Source organism: Trachypithecus francoisi, unplaced genomic scaffold (assembly GCF_009764315.1).
Source record: "Trachypithecus francoisi isolate TF-2019V2 unplaced genomic scaffold, Tfra_2.0 Lachesis_group0, whole genome shotgun sequence".
Lineage (NCBI taxonomy): Eukaryota > Metazoa > Chordata > Mammalia > Primates > Cercopithecidae > Trachypithecus > Trachypithecus francoisi.
The window spans coordinates 191360863-191380979 of NW_022681453.1; the positions used below are offsets into that span (position 1 = coordinate 191360863).

General features: G+C 39.2%; 1 protein-coding gene and 1 non-coding gene across 2 annotated transcripts in view; both read right to left on the reverse strand.

Annotated features, from left to right (window-relative positions):
• The window catches only part of FGF12 (fibroblast growth factor 12), a 591075-nt gene extending 590076 nt beyond the window's left edge, over positions 1–999 (reverse strand). The window contains exons 1-2 of the mRNA XM_033213060.1: positions 858–999; positions 547–689 (exon numbers count right to left, since the gene is read on the reverse strand). Coding sequence (XP_033068951.1) covers positions 547–559 — 13 coding nt within the window. The 5' untranslated portion in view covers positions 560–689; positions 858–999. The remainder of the gene's footprint in view (positions 1–546; positions 690–857) is intronic.
• Positions 1000–2925: 1926 nt separating this feature from the next.
• Positions 2926–3087, reverse strand: LOC117084759. Its single transcript, XR_004437656.1, has one exon. It is a non-coding gene; the product is annotated as a U1 spliceosomal RNA (small nuclear RNA).
• Between the last annotated feature and the right edge of the window lie 17030 nt (positions 3088–20117).

The window sequence follows — 20117 nt, forward strand, 5'->3', positions numbered from 1 at the left end:
TCAGTTCTAACGCATGCTGTTCCAAATAGACCCAAGTTCTCTGCTGATATATATTCAAAATGCAGTAGGATGTGGTCATACACACCCAGAAATACCATCTTCATGAGGTGGGGGTGGTGAAATTCAAACATTTTTTTTTTTTAGCAATGCATTATTGGATATCAGATACAAACGTGCCTGTCAGCAATTCTAAAGCAAATGAAATAGATTTATCTGAGTCCATCCATGATAAAGAAAAGATAATGCTTTACCAACACATACCTCCTCCTCCTCCATTTTGGGGGGACTCCCCCACCTCCCCCCAAAAAACTCATCACACTTCACTACGCAACTGATGGAGTATTAAACACTGTCTTCCAAGCTGTGGGAGTTAAAAAGAAGTCGCCTTCCTGCCACACTTCCCCAGTGCTGCAACGGACACAGCATCTCCTCCTCTATCGACCTAGTATGATGCTCGCTCCCCAAGCACTGCAGTCCCCTCGCCGAGGATTGCCTTGGCCACACGCACATGCAGCGGGAAGTCCCCCGATAGGGACAACCACATACCTTTGCTCTCCATTTCGGTCCCTTTCGAGTGCTGGGAAGTTCAATGGAAGTTGGCCGGAAGATGTGGGCCCGCTTCAGATTCCCAAATCTGGGAAGCCAATCTGATGATTTCGCCAGTACTTCCTTCCTTCCCCTCAGGCTTCCTGAAAGATGGGATTTCTTAAACCTTGAAGCTGCAATCAGCCACCAAAGGACACTTAGGAGCAGCAGCAGATTGCCTCTACAGGGGATACGTTGCGACGCGCATCTGATATTGAAATGCATGCACGGTGCCCGCCTAGATTTTTTTTTTTTTTTTTTTTTTTTTTTACCTGGGTCTGGAAGCTGCAGGCAGGAGCTGTCCTCCGAGCGTGGTGCTGCAGGTGTAGTGACAGATCATCCCACTTTGCTCTCTGGATGTACAGCAGATTTGCATGGGCGCTGGCACGCATGCGCAGGGCGTCCCCCCTCCCCTTTTCACCGCCTCCCGCTCCCCCGCCCCCTTCGCCTCGCTCCCCAATACGGTCCTCAGTTATCCCAGCTGAGGAGCTGTAGCATTCGGTCACAGGGAAGCGCTGCTAAAAATAAACGCCGGACCGGATTTTCCTCTGCAAACTAGAAAATGGATTGGACTGGTACTGCGTGCATCAGGACGAATTACTGAAGTCTTAGAGGAGGCTAGTGTCTCCAGGCAGGGTATGGTTTTATTCAGAAGGCAGAGAGGAGAGATTTACGAATCGTTTTTAATGTTCACAATTTGGGTTTCTCTTTCTACTTGCTGCAGTAACTTTCCAGCTGTCTGCTTCCCTCTCCTCTCCTCACTGACTTCACATTGCTTGCTATATTCCTGTATGTGTTTTGTTTTGTTTTTCGAGAGTGGGGTGAGAGTACTTACGGAACTGTCAAAGGTTAATATTCTCTCGCTTCTTTGTTACTCAAACTCAGTGTTTTCCTGCCTGCCTCCACCTCAAAACTGTTCCATGAGCAGGCTCCAAGGCTTCTAAAGTTCTTCAAACAAAGCCACTGAGGGTATTTTGAGGTGCTCTTTTTAGCTTTTTTCCAACAACCTGCAAGAAGTCCCCAAAGGTGGGGAGGCGCCTTATTGATAATAAGTACTTCCAAATGCAATACTTAATCATTTTTGTGAAGTTGCAGGGATAGAATATTTTTCTTGTACACAGCTCTAGAGGAAGATGCAAAACCAAAAATCTCTTGAAGTACTACCTTCATATTAAAATATTTCTAAAGCCCACACTGTATTTAGTTTCTACGCAAAATGTTTAATAGGAAAAATCGTGTTGGATTTACTACTTTTATTTCTTTCAATAGTCCAAATTTTCCTGAGGTGATCATCTCTCCTTGAGAATAATAATCTTATTCTCCGGAAGTCCAGAAAACCCTGTTATCTGGAATGGTTAAGGAAGGAGATGTGCAGATTCGTCACATACTCCAGTTCACAAAAGATTCTTCCACAGTAGGCTTCTAGTCGCAATTTTCAAAACATTGAAATATAATAAAATGTAATCCCAACAAGAAACCTGGAGTTATCTCTAATTTAATCTTTTTCTGGTGATTCAGAGGGCATCCTTTGATTTTTCCAATGCCTTAGGGCCATGATTACAAATATTAACCATGGATGGTTCAGCCACACATGGACATTATTAGTGGAGGACTCCCACTAATGAACTGCTGTGGGTCAGCAACACCTGGATCCATTCAGCATTTAAGAGTATCAGATTGCAGAGGCCACAACCTAGGGCCTACTAATTTTTAGGTTCTCCAATTGTACGCCAAAGTATATGTTTGGAAGAATCACAAAACTCAGGATTTCTTTTCAGTGTTGAATAGGCTTAGGAAGTAGGCTAAGGGTAGGAGTAGTGTTCCTCCTTAAGAACAACAGCCTATTTCATTGAGATAAATAATTTCTGCTCTTAATACTGCACCCCATTGCATGCTCACTCCTTCTCAAAGGTTTTAGAATGGGAGATATCTTTAGAATGCATCTGTGTGCTCTTCACATTTATTCTTTTACAGACAGAGAAGCTAAAGGCAGGGGAGGAGTGGCACGTGATAAGAGTCACATGGTGAACCAGATCTGGGTTCAGAACCTAAGCGTCATACCTCAAAGGCAGAGGCAAGCCATCTAATCCAGAATACTTTTTCATATAACTGCCTTCCCATTATCTACAGTGAATAAGAATAGGGAGAACCTTCTAGTTCATAATTTATCATTATTTTTATTCATAATTTTAAGAACCCAGATGCTTTATTAAATAGAAAGCAAATCAAATTTAATGCAAAATTTGTGGTCTGACATTCAAGATCCTTCCATTCTTCTCCAAGCTTAATTCCTAGACATATTATCCTAAACAAACCTCAATATTTTCCTTTTTTGTAAACCAGGAGAAAGTGGGATCACAGACCCCCACCACCACAAATTATGCAGTCTAGTTTCCCACATGTGGGGAAATTGCAGGGGTCAGCGCATCTGGAGTACAATGGATAAACCTTGACTGAGAAAACTACCTTCTTGATCGTAATAGCTCCTCTGTCAAGATTTTTCTTTTTTTTTTTTGAGACGGAGTCTGGCTCTGTCACCCAGGCTGGAGTGCAGTGGCCGGATCTCAGCTCACTGCAAGCTCCGCCTCCCGGATTTTACGCCATTCTCCTGCCTTAGCCTCCAGAGTAGCTGGGACTACAGGCGCCCGCCACCTCGCCCGGCTAGTTTTTTGTATTTTTAGTAGAGACGGGGTTTCACCGTGTTAGCCAGGATGGTCTCGATCTCCTGACCTCGTGATCCACCCGTCTCGGCCTCCCAAAGTGCTGGGATTACAGGCTTGAGCCACCGCGCCCGGCCTCTGTCAAGATTTTTCTTACCTTTGCTTACATAATCATTGCTGTAAGATCTTGACCTCTTCAAACTACTACCTACCACAAGTGTCTACAAATTCAAATCTTATATTTTCCTCTAGATTCAACAAAAACTCCATCTCCTTTCTACAGTCTTCCCTGATACTCTCAGTCTGAAAATATTCTCTACCAAGAACACTGATGATCCGCTCACTAATGGTTCCAAAACTGGTGTTTTACTTTTCCATCACTATTTTCTATTCTGTATCAGAATAATTTATGTATATATCTTGTTCCTTTTTCCCACTCTTATTTTTTAAATGGCCTCCTTTTTCTTTCTTCAGTGTAGTCTACAGAGTGTCCTGAACATAGATAACAATAAAAATATTTCATAAACTAGTAACATTTAGCATACATGTTTTTGTGTACTTTACTATGTGACATTAACTACACTCACCATGATAACAAAATGATGATAATATTGACCTAACATTGCTCAGAGCTTACTATGTGCCAGGCACTATAAGGATTCTAAATATTTTAATGACTATTATCTTTATAAAGCTATATGAACATGCAAATGGCCAACAAATATATGAAAAAAAATGTTCAACAACACTAATCAGCAGAGAAATGCCTATTAAAATCACAAAGAGATATCATTTCACCCCAGTTAGGATGGCTATTATCAAAAGACAAAGAAAATAAAGCACATGCTAGTGAGGAAGCAGACAGAAGAGAATTCTTATGCACTGTTGGTGGGAATGTAAACTGGTACAATCACTATGGAGAACAGTATGGAGTTTTCTAAAAAAAAAAAAAAAAACTAGAACTACCATATGATCCAGCAATCCCACAACTGGGAATTTATCCAAAAGAAAGGGAATCAGTATATCAAAGAGACATCTGCACGCACATGTTTATTGCAGCACTATTACAATAGTCAAAATATGGAATCAACTTAGGTGTCCAACAACAAATGAATGCATAAAGAAAATGGGGTACATATACACAATAAAATATTATTCAGTCATAAAAAAGAATGGAATCCTGTCATTTGCAGCAACATAGATGAAATGGAAGGACATTATGTTTGATGAAATAAACCTAAGAGGCCGGGCGCAGTGACTCAAGCCTGTAATCCCAGCACTTTGGGAGGCCAAGACGGGCGGATCACGAGGTCAGGAGATGGAGACCATCCTGGCTAACACGGTGAAACCCTGTCTCTACTAAAAAATACAAAAAACTAGCCGGGCGAGGTGGCGGGCACCTGTAGTCCCAGCTACTCGGGAGGCTGAGGCGGGAGAATGGCATAAACCCGGGAGGCGGAGCTTGCAGTGAGCTGAGATCCGGCCACTGCACTCCAGCCCGGGTGACAGAGCAAGACTCCGTCTCAAAAAATAAAAATAAAAAAAAAATAAAAATAAAAATAAACCTAAGAAACAGAAAGTTAAACACCACATGTTCTCACTCGTATGTGTAAGATAAAAGAAAAAGTTGATTTCATAGAAGTAAAAAGTAGAACAAAGGATAGGAGGAGCTGAGAAGGGTAGGGGGAAGGAGGGAGAGATTTGTAAAAGGATACTATATTACAGCTAGGTGGGAGGAATAAGTTCTAATGTTCTATACCACTGTAATATGGTTATAGTTAATAATTATATTTTACATAGTTTAAAATTAGCAGAAGGAGGATATTGAAGTTTCCCAACACAAAGAAATGATCAATATTTGAGATGATGAATATAACAATTACCCTGATCTGATCACTTACATTATATGTATTAAAAGTCACTGTTTACCCCATGAATATGTACAATTATTATTTGTCGATTTAAGAAATAAAATAAAATGTTATGAGATTAGTACTATTATTATCTCTATTTTAAAGATAAGCAACCTGGAGCACAGAGAGGTTCAAGTATGAATAAAACATGATCTTTGCCCCACAGAAGCATAAAGTCTATTGAAGATGATAGAAACATAAACGATTTTAAAAGCTATAGTAAGGTATAAGACAGGTTGTCACAGGTGGAGTAGGAGGTGTAGAAGAGTTGGCAGTCAGCCTGAGGGTTTTAAGAAAGTTTCCTGGAGGAGACACAGACAGAGCTAGTTCTTCAAGTCTGAGCTTCACAGCGTTGGGGTATGAGTGCGGGGCAGGGACCATGTTAGAGTGCAAAAGTACTTTCAGACATAAGACGTTATTATCATTTTCCAGGTTTCTCTACCAGATGTGAATCTCCAGTGTAAAAGAGGAAAGTGGAGGGAGGCAGAGAAATGCTTAGTATGGGTCTGGGACCAGAGCTATAAAACTCCAGAGTACATGGGAGAGATCATCATTATATCTTCATCTCACGTAAGTTTTCTATCATACATTTGAATAGAGAGACAGTAGAGCATAGTGAAAAAAATAGATTCTGGAACCAGACAGACGTGGGCTCAAATACAGTTTGCTTATTATTACTTACTGTACCATCTTGGGTAATTAATCCATTTGGTTCCCATTTTTTTAATCTGGAAAAGTAAGTAATATTTTCTTGTAGGCAGAGCTGTTGTAAGGACTGACCATAATACTTATAAAAGTGTCTAAAATACTGGTCACTCAATAAATTGTACTCACTATTATATATAGGGCTTTGGAACCATCTAAGCTAAGGATTAGAGCTGGAATCCCTGAAAGTCCCCTCCTTTTTAATTAGAAAAGGGTCTAATCCCCACATCCCAAAGTGGAAGGATTTAAAGGAAGAATTGCTTCATAAAAGTATTGATGAAACATAATTTGATCTAGTTATGATGAACTCACTTAATGATAATCCTGGAATAGAGGAAATAGACTAGTAGCAACTTGCTATTTCAAAATGCCAAGAATTAGGTGAGACTGGATTTCTTGTATTTGGGGTGAATGTGCATTCTGGTTTTCCCAAAATGTTCCCTTTTTATACTCATTGTCACAACATACTTTTAAAGAATGCCCCCTTTGCCCATCAAAAACAGTTCTGGCTCCAACAATAAATTCTATGACCATCTACCTTTAGTTCCTACTAGAATGTACAGAAATAATGTAAACGATTGAAACTAACAGCAATGCATTGCATTATAATTAACTATTTTAAAAGCCTTGCTAAAATGCCAAACCAATTACCTGCCCGCATACAATTTTTCCATATACTCAGGCTGTTTGTCCAGAAGTGCTGAATGTAAACTGAGAGAAATGTGTGACCATTTATTTATGCCCAATTATTTTCTTACTGTTCATTTTTTATAACTAATATATTTTATAACGTATTTTATATGTACAGAAAAGAAATGTTGGCCAATTGTATGGACTTTTTGGTGATGATATTGAGGTCAACTCACCTCTAGAAATGAGTACTCACTCTAAGATGAATCAAATGGTCAGCTCAGTTTCCACTGAGAGTGTCAGTTCAAACTGTCACCAGAATGTAAGCTCTACAAGAACAAGGACTTTGTCCGTTTTGGTCACTGTTGTTTTTCCAGCTTCTAGAAGAGTGTGTGATACTTAGAAGGTTTTATTTAATATTCATTGAATAAATGAATGAGTTTAATGAGATAAAGCTTTTTTTTTTTTTTTTCAGGGCCATAAAGCCAATTCACTTGGCAACTGAGAAGCATCAATCAGCAATCCTTGACAGCATAAACTAGGTCATAAGTGACCTGCAAGAAGCAGCAAGATCACCACGAGGCAGGAAGTCAGTTAACAAATGTGCTCAGTGCTTACTCTTGGGCAAAGACCATAAATAGTCAGTCCTACATTCGGTTTTCTCTGCACTTGAGTTCAGGTATTCCTCTTAAGTAAGCTAATAGGTGGGCCATGCCTTTGCAAACAAGCTAGAAGGCTGGAAGAAATTAGTCATAGAAGATGAAAGAATAGGAAGATTAAAATTTCAAAGCACAAGAAGAAGATGGATTGACGTGGCAAAACTATGTGAAAGTGGCCACGCTGTAGATATTAGAGAGAGTCCCTCAGAAAGCAAACATGTCTTGATTGCTTACTATGTGCAAGGTTCTCGTTCTCTTCCTTGAGTGAGAGTGAAAGAATGGTCTTCCTAAAAAGGCAAGGTCACATGATAAAGCTTCAGTAAAAATGGTTCAATAAAAATGGTTCAGGTTTCAGGGAAGGAATGAAGGTAAGGAATAGTCTGAGAAGACAGGAAAGGACAGAAGATGTAGGTCATCTGGGTATATTTTTCCATGGAGTTACCCATCCACACGGTCTAACAGTGATGTCTCTGGGGGCTATTAAGTATCTAAAGAGACTTGCAGAGTCGTGTAACAGAGTAATGATGCATGGGTAAGGCATCTGGAAGCCAACTGACAAACATTTTTTACATTTCTTGTTAAGGACTGTCTCCACTTGACGATATTAGAGATTTATACACAAGCTATCAACTGACAATTTCGAGGTCCATCTGTTACACTGGCATAATGCCCACTTAAAATGTGGTATGCCAATTTCATTAATGTTTAGGTTTTGAGTCAAAACCTTAATCAGTCAAAATAGGATACTAGAAAATAAAACTTTTCAGTTGATTGTCTCTTTTCCTTCTAGGGATAAGAAATAACCTGGCAATCTAATATGCAAAAGTCACTTCTTGAATCTGCTCAGGATCAGTATGAAGACCAACCTAGTCTTTGAGTTCTGGTGCTAAGAATAGACCAAATGTACATCAAAGTTTAGTCCAAAGAGGCTTCATAAAAAATGCTGCATCTAAAGAAGGTGGACATTTGACATTTCCTCATCCTGTACTCCTCACACCCTCCCCTCAAAATTCCAAATACACGGATGCTCAATCTTTTTGTAATAATAGCATACGAGTATTCAGTCACAAAAAAATTAACAAAAGTCCATCATTTGTTCATTTACTGAGAAGCTACTATGTGCAAGACACTAGTCTAGGTGCTGGGATACACCATGAATATGTAGACTCATAATATGTACATTTATAACTTCACAGTTGGAACGAACTTCATATATCTTGTAGCCCAAATACTTATTAAACAAAAGTGAGAAATAAGACCCATTAGGAGGGAGGAGGGGGACAACTTTTCTCAAGTCAAATAGCAAGTCATAAACAAGACTGGAAGTAGTCTGCTGATACCTATCTCATTACGGCACTCTCCATGCAAATTTGTATACATTCTTAGGTTGGAGGACTAGTCCTATGTGTGTTGTACTGCAAACCATTGTTTCAGAAGTTTATTTATTTCACTTAGTAAATACATCCAGAAGTTCTTGTTGAGGGGCTGGAAAATGGTAACTATACTCAATGTGTCGCTGCCAATAAGAAACCTCCACAGTGTGTTCTACACGATGCCTGATAGAGGTGATACAAGTGTATTGTTCATGCGATAAATAATAACAAAGTTTTGTTTTATTAGTAGTGCTCTTACTTGATGAAAGATCTTTATGGTTTATGTTTATATTCAAATCCCAATTCACATAGCGACTGCGGCTACCCAGGGAAAGTGAAATGCGGAAATGAAACAATTAGCTATGCTACTGGTTCCAAAAACCCTGCTTTTTAAAGGGGAGGAAAAGAGTAATGAGTAATTTAAGCCAACTAAAATTAAATAACAGCAAAAGAATGCAATAGCATAGTGGACCCCACAGGTGTATTAACACAAGGGTATTATCAGCAGGGACCTGGAGGTTCACGACTAATTGCTGATAGTACTGATACTCTGCAGTTTAAAAAAAAAATGACAAATGGATTTGTAAAGCTGATAGTTTTTTTTAAAAAAGTATTTTCCACAACTTTTTACATTTTTTTTCTCTAACCATTTGCCCTAGCAAGGTGACTACAGGACTGTAAGGGAAGCAAAGAGTTATAGTTAGAGGTGGAACCAAGACTGCTGTTCTGCCCGCAGTGTTCTCTTGTATACTAAGCTCTAGGCCTAGGGTTGTGATAATATGATGCTGATGCTGCCGGCCCCTTTCCGTCACCTAAAATCTGTCTCAATTTAAAGTATCAGAGGAAAATGTTTTTCATCTGATCTTAAATTTATGTTTATCTATCATGACGGACAAACTTCTTATTTAGCCTACCCAATCGCTTCTAAATTCATTCATTAAACATTGTGATTTCTGAAGAATCACAAGCTATTAATCATTAAAAAGTAGTAGCTGTTATAAAAAGGATACTGGAAAGATTGAGATGTATCCTTGGTTTCTTACTCTGTAAAAGAAGGGACTTTGACACAACAGTCTATAAGGCCCTTTCCAGCCCTGATATTGGAAGCATCTGTGTTGGACCAGCATCGCTTCTAGGCTAAGTCAGTCGGACCTGAAAGGAACACTAGAGTTCCTCTAGCCCAACTCTTTTAGTTTATAGAGCAGACACCTGAGGCTTGAGAGGGGAAGACTTTTTGAATCTGAACTTGGAACTGATAGAATCCAAAGTCATTTTAGCCATTATCTTATATTGTCACTTTACTACCTTTACTACACTTTAATTCCACATGTTGATGAAGTGCAAAGTATTTAAGTAAAAATAGAAAATAGGTTGAAGTGAAAAAATAGGATTCTACTCGGCCCCACTAATGCCACTCAGCTACTGAATGAAGAAATACAAACCCCATCAAAATGATCTCCACCTACCTGCCTCATTACCCCTCTCCCTTATATCTTTTTACTTGTTTATCTCATTTTTATTGCCTACATCATGCCAACAAGCCAAGCTGGCAGATGATTCAGGCTGTGATACAGAAGAAGGGATAAATACAATTTCACAGAGCTACAAGATTGGATATAAACTTGGGGCTCACTTTTTTTTGGCTCAGGAAACTCTTATTTATCCTTCAAAACCCAGTTGAAGTGTTTCACGAGAAGTCTTCTCTTAATCTTCATAGCATTTTCAGTATTTTTCATTCATGTCTGCCATTTATTTATGTATCTGTCTCTCTCTATAAAGGCAGTGCTATAGACTGGATGTTTGTGTTCCCCCAAAATTCATACATTGAAACCTGATTCCCAACATAATAGTGTTTGGATATGGAGACTATGAGAAATGATTAGGTCATGAGGGCAAAGCAGTTATGAATAGAATTAGAGCCATTATAAAAAAGGCCCCAGAGAGCTTCTTGCCTCTTCTGCCATGTGAAATTACAGCCACGAGACTGCTTTCTATGAACAGAGAAGTGGGCACTCACTGGACACCAAATCTACCAGCAGCCTTGATTTTTGACTTCCCAATCTACAGACCTATGATAAATAAATTTCTGTTGTTTTTAAGTCACCAAGTTTGTGGTATTCTGTATTCTGTTACAGAATCCTGAATAGGCTAAGACAGGTGGAGTATTCCCATCATAGCATTGTGCCCAGCATCTAGCAGGCATAGAGTAATGATATTATGAATTCGTTAGTGAAGCAGTCAACGAGTAATTAAATGAATGAAGTCTGAAAATATTCCTGAACCTTTCCATTCAATTTGTTCACTCTTCATTATACCCCAGGAGCACATAAAAATCAACTTTGAATAGCCATGCTTGTTCTACAATGGGTAGTATTATCAACACTGTCGGTGTTTCCCATCAGCCTGCTTTATTCTTGCTCTTTTCTCCCCGAATCTCCAAGTTGGAGGAAAAACAGGTCTCCACTCTTGGCTTCTTAGACTTTGGCCTTTTTTAGTCTTACTTTCTTCTCCCTCTGGTCTTGGATTTCCCATCTCCTGAAACACCCACCTTGCCAGCAGCAGCACACACACAATCCTCATTAATAATCTCCTTGCTTGGCTCCATAGACCTCCATGAGCTGAGCTAGTATCCTGACTTGGTCAAGGAAAGAAAGAGTGCTTTAGAAAAAGAAAGAAATGAATGATAAATATTCTATTGATTTTTATTTTCCAGTTTCAAGCTCTGAATGTAGCTGAATGTTACTGTTTGATCCTTTTACCCACTTCTTTTGATTTCCTCCCAATTATTTCTTCTTTTAAGCAGGGAACTTAAAATACTCCAATTCTTAGTTTTCTCCCTGAATAGAGGGCACTCCCCCCTTAAGTGAGATGTTAGCTTCCATGGCTAAATATAGCAATCATCTATCAAGAATTTTCCCAGAATATGAAGAGACACCCTACCTTTCTAATAATGGATGTGGTTTTTCTCACTGAACGTAAGTATGTTCAAGAAACACATTTAAAAAGATGATGTATTCTTGCAGGATACATTATTGTGCATTTGTAAACTCTATTTTCACATTGATGCACATGCCAAATCACTTGCTATTATTATATTCAGCACTATTTGCTCTGGATGATAGTGCCAAAAGACTAATGTCTTGTAAGAACAGAAAGCAGACACTTTGGGGCGGCACAGATGGAGGTGGGAGAATTGCCAACAGAAATGGTGCCTTTTCTCCACTTGGATTTTTTTGTTGTTGTTTTTCAATTGTTTAAAGCATGGAGATCATGCAACAAGTATTACTTAGGCCCTGAAGGGAGACCCACTGGAATCTGAATGCAACTAAGCTGGAAGGCATGAGAGAGAGAAAAAAAGAAACAGGATAGTTCATCCATCTCAATGATAAACTGAAAATCTGAATCAAGAAATCAACACTGAGAAAATGAAGTAAGCTTATGAAATTGACTTAAATAACTTTGTGGATTATATATTGAATAAGATTAAAATGTCACCATTTTATTGTTATAATGATGATAAAATAGTAAAACTGCCAAGAGAAGAGAACGGCTTGTCTTTGTGTGGCATCGAAGCATTTATCAAAAAGGCAGCATGATAATTTAGGAAATCAAACTTCTTTCTTAAGCTGAAGGTAGCTCCTAAAATCCATTATATGTTACACAACTAGTTTACATTTATGTTCATTTATATTATGAATTCCAAAGATTGAATTTAACAAACCAAACATCCTAAATTTTGTCTATCATTATGCCTGGTACTTTATATCTACTGTATTATTAAATCCTCATAACAACAATGATAAGGAACTGAGGCTCCAAGGTCTATTATTTGCCCCAAATATGCAGCAAGTGAGGAGTAGGGTCAAAAATGCAACTGAACACTTACAGAATTTAAAATCTTGACCTTTGTACATGCCTCAAGGACATACACTTGGTAGGTAAGCCATCTTCCACCACTAGTGTTTATATAAACTTGTGCTACAGGAACCCAAAAGAGAGAGAGTGCTTTATTTTCCCAGCCAGGGAAGGAGCAGGGAACACTGAAAAGCCTTTTCCATGAAGCAGAGAGAGCCATTTCTGACGGAAGTTTCAGCATTAAAAGCCTCAGTGAAGAGAATGTAGGGTGATTTGGGGAAACGTAAATAGTTTGGTGTTCCTGCACTGCAAGAAGATGAGAAGATTGGCTAGATGTGGATGGAGGAGGAAACCTTAACACTCCTGGGATTCCAGTTGAACAGAGAGTTTACCAAATCCGAAGTTCTGACTGTTTTCATGTTTACCTGTCATGTCAGATTTAGCTCCTTGCCTGCAAAGACTGAATCTTGCATGAGTTTTCCACCAGATCTTCCCTTCTCAGTGTAGCTCCTTTAAGGGTTCAGTCTTGGCTTTCCAAACTGTTGAGACTGCAAAAAAGAAATATGGACCACATGCAAATTTAGATCTTCATCTTTTGACTCCACTCACTAAGCAATTTGCTCCTAGATTCTGTCTCTTTACTTAGCCACCAGGTTTGTGTCTGACTTGTGTTAACGACCTGACTTCCCTAGTCAGCATGATACCAGATTCAACTTCCAGCTGTGCTTTTTATCTCTCTTCCTTAATTCCATGTGTTTTTAAACAACCTTCAGGATAACAGCCCTTCCAGCTCTACCTCTCCTGGCACCTCTGCTCCCACAGAAATCCTGTTGGCTCACCTCTTCCAACTGCTGTGACCTGGAGGTGAGGTCAAGAGAGAGCTTGGCACAAAGCCTGGTAAGTGATATGTACAGTTTATTAACCACTTACTCTATATACTATGCCCTTTGTCCATACAGTTGAACCTTGGTGTCTATGGGGTATTGGCTGCAGGGCCTCCTTTGGAGACCAAAATCCACAGATGCTCAACTCCCTGATATAAAATGGTATAGTATTTGCATTTAACCTATGTACACTTACTTTATTATCTTTAGATTACTTATAATACCTAATACAATGTAAATAGTTGTCCTACTGCATTGTTTAGGGAATAATAATAAGAAAAAAATTCAATGTTCACTGAATGTTCAGGACAAATGCAATTTTTTTTTTGAAATATTTTTTATCATAAGCCCAGCACTTTGGGAGGCCAAGGTGGGCGAATCACAAGGTCAGGAGATCAAGACGATGGTGAAACCCTGTCTCTATTAAAAATACAAAAAATTAGCCTGGCGCGGTGGCGGGCGCCTGTAGTCCCAGCTACTCAGGAGGCTGAGGCAGGAGAATGGCATGAACCCAGGAGGCGGAGCTTGCAGTGAGCTGAGATTGCATCACTGCCCTCCAGCCTGGGCGACAGAGTGAGACTCCGCCTCAAAAAAAAAAAAAAAATTTTTTTTATCCACAGTTGGTTAAATCTATGGATGTAGAATCCATAGATATGGAGGGCTGACTGTATTATTGTCAAGTTTGTAAATGATTATTCCTAAGTTCACAAGGTTAAATAAATCAAGTAAACAGAGCTTTAAAAAGTGGTTGAATTTAACATGTGGCTGGATTCAGTAAACATTGATGGACTGAATTTCAACACTTCTCTCATTGCAATTTTGCATTTAAGGTTTTATTTTATTTTCCTGTTTAGCTTTTCATATGTTACTACTACAATAAACATGAAAAATAGTTTTAATTTGAATGCTCATAAAATTGTGCCAAGAAATAAAAAATCTACTGAACGTCTATGCTCAAGAGAACTAAAGTAGGATAAATACTACCTAGTAAACCCTTATTATCCTCGATGATATGCTAAGATTTGGATCAGTTTATCAAAGCACTGGGGTGAATATTTAAATGAACAGTTGTAAAATTTTGTATCACAAAAGGACATCAACATTTCCATAACCTTTTAGCTCTTGACATTGTTAATTGATCTCAGTTAAGTCAGCAGATCTGGATAATACTTGTTGACATTTGAGAAATTGTATAGTGCATATTAGAAATGACTATTTGGTAAAAAGCTACGCACTCTGCAATGCTAGTTTTATCAATCTTTGAAATCTAAAAATGAGCTTAACTTGTATTTTCAACTCAGCCAACAAAAGGTAGTTATGATTAGCAGCACTGGTATTGCCAGCTTAGCCTAAAAGAGACTTCACCACTGCAGCCCCAGATCCCACCTTTCTCATGCTTATCCTCTCTCCTACCTCCTACTGAGATCCTCCCATTGTTCCCCCAGATACAGCAAGCTGTGTTATGCCTCTGCGTTCATCCATGCTGCTCTCCCCAGTTGGAAAAACATTGTGCCCCCTTCTTTCTACTTCACTCAAACTTCAGTGCAAATGTAAGCTTCTGTAGGAAGCTTTCTCATATCCTCTAGTATGATTTGATGCTCTCACCCTGGGCTCTCAAAGAACCTTGAACATTTCTTGAGCATGATAACTTAAACTGCTGGAGAACCTCTGCCCCCTACCCTTTTAGGCTTTAAGCTTTGTGAGAGAAGCACCCATAATTGTATGAGCAGTGCGCCACACCACGCAGTCAATAAATACGCTAGTTCCAGTAGTTCCCCCCTTACACATGGAGTCAGTTTCCAGGGTTTTAGTTGCCCACAGTCAACCAGGGTCCAAAAATATTAAATGGAAATTTCTAGAAATAAACAATTCATAAGTTTTAAATTGCACCCAGCTCTGAGTAGTGTGATGAAATCTTCTACTGTTCCACTCCATCCTGCCCAGAACATGAATCATCCCTTTGGTCAGCATATCCATGCTGTATACACTACCTGCTCATTAATCTCTTAGTAGTCATCTCTGTTTTCAAATCAAAAAGACATACCATATATAGGGTTGAGGACTATCTGCAGTTTCAGGCACCTACTGGGGGTCTTGGACCATATCCCTCACAGATAAAGGGGGACTACTACATTAGGTGGAGGAAGGAAAGGGTGAGAATTTGTCTTGAAGGAAAATCAAGGCTCAGAACAGGTATGTGACTTGCCCTGCATCACAAAGCTGGTAAATGGCAGAGTCCCTGGAGAATCCATTACTCTTGCATTCCAGGGCCAGGTCCTATCAACTATTCTACACGTCTCTCACTGTTGTCAGTTGGGGGCTCTGGGTATTTTTAAGAGAGTAGTGACATAAATACACACACACACACACACACATTTGATGAATTTCTGAAAGAATTTTAACTAGAAACACTTAAACCTAGAAGTGAGTTTATTACTTTGATGAATGCTTACTTAGACAACTACATAAATACACTAATTCCCAAATCACTAAGAATATTATAACAATCAAGTGAAGAATTAAGAAGTAACTACTTCCAAAAATAGGATGACTTCTTATATTTAAACCAGGGAGAAAGGTGAGCCGGTGATCCAAAGGAATATAGTCAAAAGGAAGATAGGAGAGTTTCTTTTTTTCTCACCAAAGCCAATATATTATTTATCAAAATAAAATAAATGATTCAGGATGGTTACTACTTTTCTAGGGCCACTTTGCCAAAAGCAAGACAATTATTAATGACATATACACAAAATCACAAGTGCTTGGAAAAATCACTGTGTTAGATCATTCCGATCCTTTATTCATCACGAATTACAATGGCACTTGTTATTTGAGGAAAGGCTGGCTTTCCAGTTGCTCAGATAAATCTATTACATATAAGAGATTGGGTAAATTGTGAGATAATAACTGTAGACAAATGAGTTAGGTTGTTCATGGTCAATCATTTAAATGCCTCCAAATAGCACTCTCAAAGTTTCACAGTATTGCCTTCACAGAGTTAAGCTGGCTGCCAAAGCGACCCACAGAAACTCTTTATCCAGTTCTTGCCTGCTGTACTCTCCAGTCTGTCCTCCCAGGACCATGCTTGGTGCCCAGGATCAGTTTCCACTTCCCTGACTCTAGGACATTGCTCACCTCTGGAATGCACCCATTCGCAAACCATCTTTGGTTTTTTTTTTTTTTTCTTCAAAATTTTTCATAGTCAGCCACAAAAGTATCTCAAATACCACATTATAGAAATAAAACAAAAAACACTTTCTGGTTTTATAAAATCCTTTTTACTCTTTGAAGAGTGTGGTTTGGGGAAAACAAAAACAAAAACAAAAACACTCTATCAAGGACTATTTGTTGAATGAGTCATCCCTTCAAATTATTTATATTCTTAATCACCCCATAGTGAGCTTTTGGAAGGAGGTGGCCCTGTCATCTCCAGGTCTTTCTCAAAAGTGATGATCCTTCAGCAAATGCGTCAAATGACTGTCAACAATCCTGCTCAGGTTCAAGATGTGATTTTCTTGTTCTAGATAAAACTGCTAGGGATATTCCAAAGCTGTGGAGGCCTACTCGGAACCCTTTGGTAGAAAATGTCTGAAAGGCTACATGGCTGGAAACGGGAAACATGCCTAATGCTCCCTGTAGCACCTGGGGCTGGCTCACCATATCCCTGCCGACTCCCAGTTCTCTGAGTCAACCGCACATGAAAGTGCAGCTTTGATCCCAGCATCTTAAAAATCCTCCAATTGGAAAAGAGTCTGTTCTCTCTAGACGATAAAAGTGAAATTGCACCTCTGTGAAATGTGTTTGCAGCCAGGTGCAGGGCACTGCAGGAGTCAGCTCTGGGACAGACTCAAATGTCTCTCCATCAATAGCTACGTTTAAACTTTCCATTCCAAAGTGTCTGAAACGGAGCTGACGAAAGCAGCCCAGAAACCTAATCCCTGCAACTTGGGTCACACAATGTGTCTTTCAGCCACTGACATCATTTCTCATTATGGGCAAATAAGGAAAAGGCCCAGTTTTCTGTGGATGAAGATATATGACTCTTACCAAAGGGGCCCGGCTCCAGCTCATGAAACAAGTATTCTTAGCACAATGTAGGCCACTACTCACCTTACGCTCTGGACTGAATCCCTGCCCCGACCTGGTCTGCACATACTGTGGATCTGCAGTTTTCCATAAGGTAAGTAGACCATTAGCAAGATTAATGACCCACCCACTGTCTAAAATGCTGCCTGACACATAGTAGGCATGCAGCAAATATGTGTTGGACAATCTACGGAATGGAAATTAGTTAAAATTTGATGGATTTAGCTTTTAACAGCTCTTGATCTCAGAAGAAAAGCACTCTGTAAATAAGGATCCAGCGCTATTAGCATTGATTGGCTGTTATTCAACTCCATATTGGGAGTTTTATAAACTTGGAAATCCAGTCTGTACACTTAGAGGCCCAGAGGAGCTGTCGAGACTGCATTGACATCCCATGAAAATGACTTTTTAAATAATAATAATAATGGTGATGATAATAATAACCCTTTTTATGTGTGGGGTTCTTTTTAGTTTGCAACACGCTTTCACATCCATTATCACATGAACTCTTCCCAACCCTGTGAAGAGGTCATTACCTGCTGGTTAAAAAAAAAGGACTTAGAAAAGTGGCATGACTTGTCTAAAGTCACACAGCTAGTAAGAAATAGAACCGTATCTCAAATTTAACTTTTCCCACACCAAAAACCAACAACAAAAAAACCCAGGCAGCATTTTTTCTACTACATGGCATCTACCTTTGAATGGATTTATTTTTAAAGAAGGAGAATTCAGCCAAGATCATTTAGTTTTTGATTAGACAAGTCTCTATAATAACTTCGCAAAAACTGTCTTACTTCTAAATGAATTCTTATTAAATTTGCTTCAGGAAGAGTATGATGTTACTCTAAAATCAGAGTTTGTGTTAGAAAGGACCTCAAATCTCATCCATTCTTTTTTGTTTGTTCAGATATTTATTAAATTTGTACTTCATGAGGCCCACACTCCTGGAGAAGAGACAGGACACAGAGATGTGTCTGTCATCAAGAATCCATTAGATAATGACACGGAACAGGTAACAAATGATTATAATATGAGGCAGAAATTGTTAAGCATCATCCACAAGTCAAACAGGTGACTGGCAGGTGAGGAAGAAACACTAGCTTCCAGCAGAGGAGTTCAAAGAATGCTTCATGGCGTTTGTGCTGGCCTAAAAAAAAAGAACAATTGGAATAGTGAAGCTAAATAAGGGAAGAGACAGTTACAGAAGCAAAAGCAGCATGAGGTTGCCTCACGGGCGATGGAGGAACTGGGTTCTTAGAGTATAGAGAGGAGTGGTGTTGGGGAAGGTCAGAGCCAGAAGACAGAGGGCTTTGAATGTCAGGTTCATTTACAGATGGGGCAACTGGGGCCCAGGGAGGGAAGTGACTCCCTCTTTTGTCTTTCTTTCTTATACATTTTAAAAATTGCATCTGCTAGTGTCTTCTCAGCTAACAAGGAAAACTCGTGTCTTGAGCAACAGAAGCTAAACCACGATCTGGCTATTTTCTGTCCACGTACAATACTGTCAAATGTAAAAAAAAATGCTATTCACTTAGGTCCACTCTAGGGTCACAAGTGTGTTTGCTTGGGGAACGCCATTAAGCAAGCCATCTCTGAAACCAGTGAAGTAGTGAGCTGGAGTAGAAATAACAAGGGGAGTAGCGGGGTGGGTAGTCAGGAAGTTAGGAGACATGATCTGTCCCTTTTGTAACTGGACAATAGTTTGCTCTGTAATGTTGGTCAGGTAGTGTCCCTTTTCTCTTAACTTTTTTGGAAGAGAATAACACATCTCAGTATTATTCTTCCTCAGCATGTTCTATATAATACTTCCAGTGTTATACTTGCTTAGCATATACTAACAGATTTGTTGTGACTTAATGGATGTGAAGTTGTCTATAAACTAGAAATTGCTAAACAAACTAGAGGCTCCTAGTATAATCATTATGATCTTGTTATTCGTAGGTTCAGCATTAATCACAAAACAAACCTCACAGATCATTATTTCCAAGCCTCCTGATTTCTAGGTGAGGAAACAGGTCTAGAGAGGGTAAAATGACATGCTCAAGGTCACACTACAAATTAATATTGAGGTTGAAACTAGAACCATGACTCTTGAACACCCAGCCCTGAAGTCACTCTACCAGAACCAGAGGCTGTACTGTCATGAAACCTTGCGAACAACGCCTATGTGGGACTATAAGTCTTTTTTAAATGATATTTTATGTCTTGATTTAGAATATGGTAAAGTAAGTGCTTTGCACCATTCCCACTTAAACAAAAAAAAAAAAAAAAAGGAGTCATGCAGGTCAAATGATTTGGCTAATTTCTAACAAAGAAACATGCATAAGAAGGAAATAGCAGAAAGTCAGCTTCTCCCTGGAGGTCAGTCTGCTGAATGAGACAGCATTGCCAAATTCCTAAAAACAACTGCTTATTATTTTCCAAATCACCATGGCTGTCCTCCTCAGAACCCTATATAATACAGATCCAAAGGTTCTGACTTAAACATCTTATTTGAAGAATTCCATGACTCCACTTGCAGTCACTGAAGCCAGGCAGAAGTAATATCGGCAATTTCACGCGGCTCAGTTGCCTTCTCACCTGCTCTGTTCCGATGGCCTCGACATCGGCTCATTTCCTAGAGACTTTGACAGAACAATCACTCCTGCTTAGCTTTGCTTTCTTCCCGCTACCATATCACATGCAATTTTACTCCTTGAAATAGAATATTCACTTTAGTAGAAACTCAAACTTTCTTGTCTAAAACCTTTTGGGGCCATATGCGTTT